This window comes from Saccostrea cucullata, unplaced genomic scaffold, assembly GCF_032062105.1.
Source record: "Saccostrea cucullata isolate Sc308-1 unplaced genomic scaffold, CSIRO_AGI_Scuc_v1 ctg56, whole genome shotgun sequence".
NCBI classification, from domain to species: Eukaryota; Metazoa; Mollusca; class Bivalvia; order Ostreida; family Ostreidae; genus Saccostrea; species Saccostrea cuccullata.
In genome coordinates, this window is record NW_026931568.1 from 305834 (window position 1) to 317846 (window position 12013).

The 12013-nt window shown below is 35.9% G+C and overlaps 1 protein-coding gene across 1 annotated transcript; it reads right to left on the reverse strand.

Moving 5' to 3' along the window:
• Positions 1–7281: 7281 nt before the first annotated feature.
• On the reverse strand, positions 7282–11534 carry LOC134232973 (tubulin polyglutamylase TTLL11-like). The gene is made up of 8 exons (XM_062714965.1): positions 11149–11534; positions 10799–10901; positions 9705–10417; positions 9233–9441; positions 8919–9136; positions 8416–8674; positions 7999–8105; positions 7282–7535 (listed from the first exon to the last, which is right to left on the reverse strand). Exons 1-8 carry the CDS (start codon positions 11290–11292, stop codon positions 7282–7284), a joined length of 2007 nt encoding a protein of 668 aa, XP_062570949.1. The 5' UTR covers positions 11293–11534.
• Between the last annotated feature and the right edge of the window lie 479 nt (positions 11535–12013).

Consider the following 12013-nt stretch of genomic DNA (forward strand, 5'->3'; position numbering starts at 1 on the left):
TCCCTAGTTTGCATATTTTATTTGAAGGAGCCCCGGATTTATGATCTTATATTACACAAGAACTTATATTACATAAGAAAAAAATTATTTGAAGTTACACTCTGTAAATTTCACTTTTCCCCCCATGACTAATGACGCAAATAACTCCTTTCTTATATCCACAAAATTCGAACGAACCCAATACAATTTTAATTTTGTTTCGTTCATGGCCACTTTTTTTCTGTTTCGTGGCCATGAAAAAAAATCCCACAAAGTTCAGCGTACAGGTATAGAGTATATAAGTCATGCGCGGATCTAGAGGGGGGGTTGGGGGGGGGGTCAGGACCCCCCTGGAATTTACCAGGTTAAAAAATGTATATACTAAAACAAGAAAAAAGTTACCATTGACCCCCCCCCCGGTAAACGCAAATATGCGTTAAATGGGTATGAAAAGTGAAATTTTTGTGGCAATATAAGTCACCACTACCCCCCCCCCCCCCCCCCCCCCCCCCCCCCCCCCCCACGAAATAGGTTTTTGACGTTTAGGCGAGATTGTGGTTTTAGGCGAGATTATGGTTTTTTTTTTTTTTTTTTGCTTGTCAAGAAATTTCTGGGATTGGATTTTTTTTTTGACTGGGGTGGACCCCCCCTGGAAAAAATTTCTGGATCCGCGCCTGAATAATTACCATGTTTACTGTCGAATGAATTAAATTTTTCGAAATTTGTTTTCACCTGCATGCAACCTAATGAGTCAAGAAAGAGCAGGTTCCGGGACCATAAAACTTGGATAAGCTTACTTTTAATCCGAGTCTCACTTTTCTATTAATTCCTTTGGTAAAAGTGAGACTCACAGAGACCAAATGTGAGCTCAGACAGACAGACGGACGACGAACACCTTACTATCGCATAAGCTAGTCTGGTCTCGCACCAGTAGAGTTAAAAATGTGAGAACCAAATGACAACTGTTAATATAAAAAAAAATTAAATAGTATATTATCAGTGTTACATACATACAGCTGTGATACGATACTGCTGATGCACCATCAACGCCCTCGATCAGCCGAGGCCATCCCTCATTGTGTGTTTCGACCTCTAGCTCGGTACACTTCTGGATGGGGGTGGTGGTGTGGTTCCACAGAGATGATCAGCCACTACGCGTTAGTGGTGGGTATTCAGCTACTAGTCTCTCTTTTTATCCATGCAAACTCAGCATATTTAAATGATCTTTCTGCTGCTTAAAATATCTTGTGGACTGCTGTTCTTCTACTTCTCCCTGTCACCCCTAGCCCAGAGAACACCCTCCAGACTGACTGTGCCAGGAAGCCTAGATACAGGTACATCAAACGTCAAGTTTCAGGTCTGCCATCCTTTCTCCCTACCTTCTGCCAGCAATGAGTCATATTTTGCCTTCTTCCTTTCATGGGCTTCATCGCATCTTTCATCCCAGGAAACTGTCAGCTTTATGACAACGATCTTCTTTTGTACTTGATGACCACAGTACCACATCAGACCTAAGATTAGTTGGAATTATATCTGGGAATGTCAGTTTCTGACCTAGATCTATAGCCAGCTTCCAATCGTTTGCCGTTAATATTCCGTGGGTCTTCTCTTCTCTCTTCTTCGCTGAATTTCACCTTCTTTTACAAAGCAAATCGGTGTATGTTTCACTGTTGTTTGTATGCTTTTATTCTTCCCATCTTTTTCTATGATGTCTGCCTTCTCTTTTAGAACCTGATTATGACGCCATGTTAATCTTCCGTGTGATAATGCCCCTGGCTGGAGGATAGAATGTGCTGTAGGATTTCCCTTTTTCCACAAAGGGTACACTTGTGTACTCTGGTGTTTCGGTCCATCTGTGGAGATTGGCTGGTGTTGTTAGTAGATCGTACACTGAGCGCAGTGAAAATTTGTAGTTGGATTGGTGGGTACTGTATACAGGGAAATTTTCGCCCCTTTCGACCTCTTTTTGATTGGGCGAATTAAAAACGGGGCGAATTCGAATTACACAGCATAGAGAACTATGAATGGTCGAATTTAAAACGGGCAAAATTGTTTGCAAGTGCAAAAGGGCGAAAATAACACGGGGCGAAAATAACCGTGTATACAGTATTTCTAGATTTCTGCCCTGGATAGTTTCCGACTTCCCGTTAATCTACTTCCAATCTTATCCAAAACCCCTGGAATCCCAGCTCCGTGCCTTAGGGTGTCGGTTTTCTTCCTCTCTGGCTCGGATCTCTTTCTGCTCCATGCTTCGTCTCTCCGTTTTGTCAGTCTTCTCTTCTTCCAAAAGCTGCTTTTGGGTGTCCCTAAACCTTACCTTTCCACTGCCACTGTTCCTACAATATATTTATGTCTCAATCTGTACTTCTACTTTAGATAATCGGACCTGATCATCTCTTCAACCCTTTAAAGTCATGACAACCCTAGCTTTGCTGGCCTTTAACTCTTTCACTATTGATGTAACAGGAAGTTGTAGTTGGGCTGATCTGCAATACAAGCCGATTGATGTTAAGCTTACTTGGTATACCCCAAACCATTTCCTGACGTGTTTATTGATGATTCTCTCCAATTTCTCAACTGTTGATGTTGATATCTCGTACAGCAATGCATCAATGGCTATGCTATGCGTGGTTACAGAGGGCATGTTGGTAAATCCATACTTTGAATTTCCCTGGCAATACTGTTTTGTCTTTGTTCCTCATCATCTTTTCCATTACTAGTTGTTCTATTTTTTGAATGTTGGATTTATCTCCAAGTGTTTCGTCAAACCATTTGCCTAAGCACTTTATAGGGTTTCCGATAATAGAAGGAATATCCCTGATTGTTAGCTCGATCTTCTGTGTAACTTTCCTCCCTTTCTTTATTACACGTATCACGGATCTTGACTTCATAGGTTTAGAAGTCAGTCTTGCCCATGCTCTTTAGCAGCCATCCTGCTTGGATATGGGTACCTGTTGTTATTGTAAGATCATCCATGGACCCTCTGTTTGGTTGTTTCTGATGTTGTTTGATGTCTTGGGACCTCTGGTTATGACAATGATTTTGCTTATACTTTATTTTTAAAATCATTTTTTTCCAACTTATCTGCAGCACAATAAATTTTAACTATCATTTTACATGACCATATTTGCTGCATGGGAAAGCAGATTAAAAGATCTCGTAAAGGTTTCGTACCCATATAGAATGTCAATAATGGATCAACTGAATGCTAACTAATTTTCAAATTAATCAAAAGCCAATTGCTCTGCTTTTGCATTAATTGCCATATGCCAGCACTGCCAGCCTACATTTACATGAAGTAACGCTTGCAAGAACAGCACAGAACAATGTGACAGATGCTTTTGTGGTTTCTTTAAGGAGTATTGTGAATCACCATGTCCCAATACATGTTTGGCATGTACTGCTGTACGGTTTGATGAGAAATGCAATTTCAAATGTTTGTACTGTTTTTATGTCACAAAGACTCTGTAGCATGTTCATCATGCTGGCCAAACTATTGGGGACAAAAATGCGTGAAGAGATATGTCACGTATGTAGCACAGACAATGGTAGTGTATTCATTGTGCTCAGGCCGGGATATTTTGGAGATACATGTAAGAGTAATAAGTACTAATCAATGTGGTCACTGCCGGTGTGGTCTTTGTGACAGGGCTACCGAACGCTGTCAGTTTGGGTGCAGAGATGGGTTTTATGGTCAATCATGTGAAAATCCATGTCCTCTAAAATACATGGTTTATAACCAAACTGATGGCCAGTTTGAAATATTCATTGAATCTGTGGGGACATTGGTTAAATTACAGATGTCCCACCAACTTTGTGTTTTGCAAAATATCGACAGGATATTATGGACATCAATGTGATAAAACATACCCTTCTCACTGTGAAGTCTGCAATGCTTCTACAGGTGAGTGTCGGAAGTGTATTGTATAATTGCCAAGAAACGTGTTGGCACTGTAAAAATTTGGCTTGTCAAATGGATACAGGGTTCCGTTGTGTGAAGACGGATGGGTTGTGGATAAATGTGACGAAAAATGCATGCCCAACTGTTTCTTGCTTTTTGAAGATGAATGCTTTGCATGTAGTTCTGGGTTAAATGTGTTTGTGATATCAAATGTCCTGAACGTTGGTCTAGTTGATATCAGGATATATAATATAAGAAATTTGTTTGAAAGTTCTGTGGATATAGCAAATCTTAGAAAAACTGTTCATGTATAATGTCCAAATATACGAAACCAACATTCTATAATGAGTGGAACATGTGGAAATCTAACTCTGGATGGTATTTATCAAAAGGTGTCTGTTGTCCATGTAAACATCGTGCCGGTGAAAATCAGTTTTGTTCCTATGATGGAAGCTGCATTAATGGTTCTGAACCTTACTACTATCCAAAATATCAAGGTTGCGATACTTTCTGCAATTTGGAGCAATGTGTCTGGTGTGTACCTGTACCCTTCCCTGAGCATGGAAACATGTGTGTAGTGTGCGAGAATGGATACTTTCTGTAAAAGAAATGGTAACACTGTTATTCCTGTGGTGAGCACTGCAAAGGAGGATCAGAAAAGTATAATACAAAAACAGGTTTCTGTACGGATAAATGGTTCGGAGATCGATGCAACTCTACGAGTACGACTGCCATGATGAACACTGTGCAGAGTGTAATAATACTGCAACCAATTGTCAGTCATGCTGCAAAGATGGTTATTACGGTAAATAGTCTAAATATTGTTCAAATATGCGACAAGCTGTACAAAATGTTCTAGAGACACGGGATCTTGTCTAGAGTAATTCTTCGATTCTCCGAGGATTGCATAAAGACTTGTCACATCTGTTTAAAGGATAAAACTTAGTACAATGTTTTAGGGATTTTTTTTTACATGGTTGCAAAATGGGTGGTTTGGATTGAAGTGCAAAGGAATGTGTATGGAAGGATGTTCATATTGTAGTGTAGTTAAATGTTATAGCTCTTGTAGCATATGGAAACAATGTAGCTGCAACAAAAATGGCGAATTGAAATTAGGCCGTGTTGACGGATGGTATGGAAATAAATGCAATCTTCCTTGTCCTACCGAGTGCTCAAAAATGTAACTCAAGTAATCCCTGTATGTCTAATTTACTTGGGTTAAAATGGAAAGGAAAAAGATGCGGCTGTACTTGTGAAAATTGCAAAAGCCAACTGTGTTCAAGTGATGGGGTTTGTGATAATGGTTGTCAAGAAGGCTGGTTTGGTAAAAGATGCTTCGATAAATGCATGTATTTAAAAGGTTGTAGATTGTGCTCAGATGGTTTCAAATGTGAAAATGCGGCTGCCAAATTGGTTATAAGTTGTCTGGAAACCAGTGTATTGCTGTTTGTGATTTCTGTCTTCAAGAAGATTGTGAAGCACAAAGACTTGTCATTTACATTGGTTTTAACTGCGGTCAACAACTCCTATAAAGCATCATATGCGACACTTTTGTTTATCTGGCTGCGTAAATGGTTGCTGTGGAAAACAATGTGACCAAGAATATCCCAAAAACTGCATCTTGCACAGCAGATGCTTGCTTCAGATGCAATACTAGATATGACGTTAAGGATGGAAACTGCAGTAAGAATTGTGCTGGACGTGATCAAGCTTGCAGTTGAAACTGCATATCATGTAAACCAGGATAAAACCCTTATGTTCCATTTTGTACCAAATAAAAGTAGGGTTACTATAATAGGTATGGCGTGTGTCAAAAGTGCAGCAGTGCATGCAAGAGTAGTGCATATGTATGAACTACTGCACAGTATTCAAATTGTTGTGTAGAGGATTGGGAAGGCTTACTGTGCTATATTCTCAAGAATTAATGGCACAAAATACCAAGCACAGATTGTCAAGGTTTATGTCTGACATGTAATCAAGCAACAAAACAATGCAGTTCCTTTATTGCAGGAATATGTGACATAACTTTGAACAAAAATATTCCTCTAATTGTGAATTTGTGACCAGCAAACAATGGAGTGCCTTGTTGTATGCATTAATAGGAAAGCTAACTCTTTTTCATGTAATAATATTACCGGGACGTGTCTTCGAGGAAGTGAAGAGGAGTGATATGGAGATCGTGCCAGCACATGTACCCCGGAAAGATACCGATGGTTTATGTGAAAGAACCCAGAGAATGTGTACAGAGGAGGGAAGGAATCAATTGTAGTGGTATATTAGTTATCTAACACATTTTTTTTCATCAAATTATATCACGAGTAATTAATCTCCTATTTGCTGTTTAAGCGACTTATTGTTTTTAATCCAGACACAGTTCGTAAAAAAAATCTTCGATTTTCATTGAAGAATTTCGAAAAACATTTGATAGAAATTACTACAGATAATAATTATCATTATTGTAGAATGTAGTATGCCGCTATACCGCTTTTCCAAAATGTTTAATACCATGTTTTCTAGTTTTAAAATAATAGCAAATTGCAACCAAGCTTATGCACTTTGTAATCAATAAAATAATTTGGTTTTAAAAAGATAAACAATGTAAAAAAAAATTAATAACAAGAATCAATATCTCACAAGTATCAAGAGACACAAAGAAAACAAAAATTAAAACTTTGCATAGTTCAAGATAACTTTTAAGGTTTTTTATATACATATATTTAACGACATGCGTTTTTAAAAAGACATCACATGTACATCAAACAGAGATCTTGAAGCACTCTGTGCTCCTATTGGTTCTACCATTATTCCACAAATGAACTGTAGACACTCTAACAATATAACAACAAATGCCAACATAACATAAAATACACTTTGTAATCAATAAAATAATTTGGTTTTAAAAAAAGACAAAATGATAACACATGTAAAAAATTTAATAACAAGAATCAATATCTCACAAGTATAAAGAGACAAAAAGAAAACAAAAACTAAAACTTTGCATAGTTCAAGATAACTTTTAAAGGTTTTTTCATATACTAGTATTAAACAACATGCTTTTTAAAAAAAGACCTCACATATACATTAAACAGAGATCTTGGAGCACTCTATGCTCCTGTAAGTTCTACCAATATTCATCAAATGAACTGTAGACACTCCAACAACATCACAACAAATGCCAACATAACAACATGAAATACAGACATGTCAGTTTATATTCAGGGAAATTAAAGGGAAACTTCAAGATTTTATATAGTTTTAGATATGCAAAGTAAAATGAATATTTACACATTGCCAACAAAAAAAACTTCCAGAGAGGTACACTATAAAAGATTAAATAGACAGACAGATCAAATATCACATGTTCCAGTATAAAAGTACCAAATTGAACATACAGGTGCCTTTCACCAAGGCACCATATTATCACTGAGTGTTAATAACAGAAAGAAATGCAAAACATTTGGTTGAGATGTAAAAAACATTTTGAAAACAATGTAGAAATCAAAAGAGAATGTCTCATTGAATAATTTTTGATAAATTGAAAGAGATACAAAACATATACTCAGAAGTCCCTCAAGCATTTCAATCTTGGTTGGTGCAGAGAAACAGATTTTGGATATCTCAAAGCAAGCATCAAGAAAGGCCTGGAAGGATAAACCTGCAAAATTCAATTTAAAATACGCGAGTTTAATGGAAGTTTAAGAAAAAATTACCTCAATTTTTTTTAATCTTTTATACGAGATATAATGCTTACAAATTAACTAAACTTAGTTGTAGAATTATTCAGTATTATGTGTTATTACATATTCAGTCTCTGATACTTGACCATTGAGAAAAAAAGAACATACGTGACGAGTTAACTAGAGGAGCTTTCGTCAGCAAAGCTTAATATTTCTAAAATTTACAGGCATTACATTTTAATGTACTAGTAAGAAGTCTCTCTTAAGACTGCAGCTCTACTGCAGATCAAAATTCTGCAAAAGACATTTTGAAGATAGATCAGCCTGCCCTACAGACAAATGCAAAGATAAAATGACAATGGACACTTTATCAATGCATAAGCTTTTCTGGTCTTTGATTAGTAGAGTCCAAGAAAAAAATCTTTCCTTCTAATTGCTTACAAATGTTTGATGCCTCTGGATTCATGTTGTCCCATCTTCTCTGCAGGTCAATGTACATAATATCTACAGCTGCATTTGTTAGTCCTTTCTTGTTTAGCTGACATTTCCTAGGCAACAGTCACCAAATTAATCAATTTATAGATTAGAGTATTTAGTGAGTAACTTTAATTATATTAGATAGCTTTAAATACCATACAAGATAAAAATTATTATTTCAAGCAATTTAAAGCAATTGAATTCCTACTTTATTCACACATATTTGAAAAAGAAAAAAAATATGCCAAGCAAGCAGATAGAATCTGTCTAAAGTAACTTCCCTATAAGCATCTATTCATTATAAGCATGTTTGCAGTAAGCATGTTTTACTGTATATATACACCTTGCTGTATGGTAGTCTTTTTAAAAAAGCTTATATACCTAATAAAAGTTCTGAAGGCAGAAGAACTCATTCCTGGGGATTTTTTCACTCCGATACAGTTGATATAGACTCTGGCTGCTCTCTCTAGAATCCGGAACTGATCACACTCTTCCTGATATAGATCTGGATACAACTGCTTCAGACAACTGTCTTCTAGGTGATGTGCTTCAAGGTCCTCTGGATCTGGATGTTCCAAATGGATTTCATCTTTCAGCTCCTGATCATTATCTGAATGAGGATTTTCAATTTTTGCTTCATCTGAAAACAATAATTTATTAATCAGCTAAAAAATGTCAAGTTTTTCAAGAACTTTTGACTAGGAATTAAAATGAGTTATATGATTTCATTTACTCAAATTAACAACTCAATTAATATCTTTATAAAATTAAACTCTAAGACTTACACATTTATCTGCTGTCAAGGACATACGTTTGTTTTAAAAAAAAAACTTCAAAATCTGTACATATATTAGTTGATAATGTTTTTCAAACACATAACACACCCATATTGTATTCTTCATCAAGATGAAACTCTGACAGCTGTTGGTTCATGTGGTCCTCCTCCTCCTGCTCCTCTTCCTCTTTTAACTCCTCAATGTCCTCTTTGTCATCATAAGCTTGGATACATGTCGTCACTTCAGAAGATGGTCGTGCAAGCAAAGACTCATGGGAAGATTTCAATTTCTGTAAATGCATCATTCTCTTTCTTCTTTTCCTCTCACTGTAAGTCAGATAAACTGTCAGATATATCACAGCTTTTTAAAACATGTTTTAAAACTCTCATCCATGCAATTATCTTGTTTGTTAACAAGCGTACCAGTGTTTTCTTTTGTGTGGTGACATCACTAGGAGTATCGTGTCCCTTATGAGGGGGAACTTTACCTCCTCGTCCTTTGGGTTCCTGACATATTTCATTACCCCCGGAGAAACCTCTTGTTCACTGTCCATATAAAGACTGGGGCTTCCATTAATCTCCAGGAGGATGGGTTTTAAATCACTGAGAAGAAGGATGTCAAACCCAAGTACCTGTTTAACATGTTTAATAGAATTATAACTTTTGATTTTTGTATTCATGCAGTTGAACTTTGGTATCTCAACATTTAGATTTGTCAAATGTCAGTGCTGAATTTTCAAAAACTTGGGATGAGAAAATTAATGAGTAAATTTAAGAAAATTAATAATAAAAAAATCTAAGTATGGTCATTTTTAGTCAATCAGTCTGGAGAGGGCAAACAAACATTTTTTTAAAGATGACCTGATTTCAAATATTTTATAAGCTTCACACAAACCTGAAAACATGATGGACCATGTTTCCCTGGAGGAAATGCCTTATTCCAGGCCACTTTCAGCTCTGGTACAATAGCGACGATTGTCCTACACACTACAAGTTCTATATCCTGCCACACCTTAGCACTGTCCTGTCCATTCATCTCAATCCTCTTCATTACACTGCTTAACGTCCTCTTACTACCCTCATCATCTTCCTCTGAATGACTGAAATCCTTGCTTCTCTTATTCAGAGAGTAATTGGTCAAATGCATGAAGGTTTCGTGCATGTTTTTCTTTGTAGGGCTTTGATAGGGCACAGTGGAAAACCTAGCCAGGCCCTCCTTACAGATGTAGAATTCTAAAGGTTCCATACTTTTCAGAACAACATAAATTCTGAAATCAAACTTGAAATCGTCAATAAGATAAACATTGGCCATGTATTCCTGAGCTACATGACACATGCCTCTTTTTGAGGGATAGGAGGAGAGATAATCTTTGGGTTCGTTCAGAAGAAATATACCCTCCCCACTAGATCCCCCGTATGGTTTTATGATGAAGGTGGATTTCAGTTTCTTTCTTTTTGTTTTCATATTTTGGACTTCACTAGAAAATTCTTCAAACTGAGCAGGAAGATACCATGTTCTGGGGTAAAAGTCAAAGTCTGATGGGTAGAGGTCTCTCATGATGTCCAGACATCTAAATAGGGTCATCTTGCTGCAGATATGCTCCATTTCTGAATAAAATACAAATACATTTTCATGGGAACCTTTTAAAAAAATCAAATGTTCATTAAAATTACATATTATCAATCTCCATTGTACATGTACATGTAAATTTAAGAGTTATATTATTTTTCTGTTGTTGTTTTATTGTGACATAACTGTATGTATTTTTTTTTCTTAATATACCTTATATGTTTATCCAAGATGATTAAATAAGAGTGTGTTAATTAGAAAAAAGCCTAAATCCATCTAGATCTATATAATACAATGCATCATCCCAAGTACAATGTACATCATCATTTAGACTTTATCTGAGCACAGAATAAAAATACCTACTTGCAGTTTTACATTTTTATTATAATAATACATGACATATTATGACAATTTCAAACCTGGAAATTTATTGACTTTTCCACTTGTTGCAGCAGGGTTGTCATCAAAGTGGTGCTCATTCCAGTAAATGTCACAATGTGCATCTTTTCTGCCATGAGTGTACTAAAAATAGAGGGCCTAAATATGTGTTATTCATGTTTTGAAAGCTTGAACGTGGTGTTTTGTCATACATATATACATGCATGTTTTGAATTTAAAATAATTGTAACCCATAGATGTATATTATTATAGTGTCATGCTGTTCATTATTTCACAAAGCAAAGTACATATATTTTCTGAATTTTTAAACTCTACTATAAAAGAATGAGAAGAATTTATTATTTAGCAGAGGGTTTATAAATTTATATACCTCAACTAATCCCAGATCCTTCACACACATTCTAACGACATCAGTATTCGATTTGGCTTTTGAAGTGTCAATCGTGACGGCATGTTTTGAGATACGCTTTCTTATAAACCTTGAGCGTTCTCTCCTTGGGCTGGATACACTCATTTTGACAAACTTTTTGCCAGATGATTTTTTAATGAATAAAACAAATGTCCCGTTCGTTTTAAAAGTTCTTTTCAACACATTTATCGCATAAACGACAATGATTTTCTGGTATTCATAGCCATAATGTACAATAAAAAGTTCTAAAGTATGTTGTCACCTCAAATAAACCCTTTTGTTTGTGTTTTCATCGTGACTCACACATTTCGTCCGCCATTGGACGCTTTTAGCATAACAACAGCAACATTTCCGTTATGGGAGATAACTTTCATAAAACTACGAGCAGAGACAATCACAAATATTCATATCACAGGGGCTTGCTCCCGGCGTGTAATAATCATTTATTTAAAAAATTAATATACCGTAATAATAAAACTACACATATTATTACGGTATATGAATTTTTTTAATAAATAATTATTACACGCCGTTAGTAAGCCCCTGTGATTATACTTTAAAATATTTATAATATTAAAATATTTTAGAACTAATATCTTTGAACATTCGAACGAACAACTCAATGTCCAAAAAATATGAAAAAATTAGTAAGTGCAATACATATAATAATCTCATACTTGTCTGTTCTGGGCTCTAAATAGAAATAAAATAATCTGTTCTCTTCTAACATGGATGATAACCACTATAATACTGTAATAAATTATTGTGAGTTGACTTTAATATGCTGTTGTCAGTGTTGACGTCACAATTGCCCGATGACGAGATT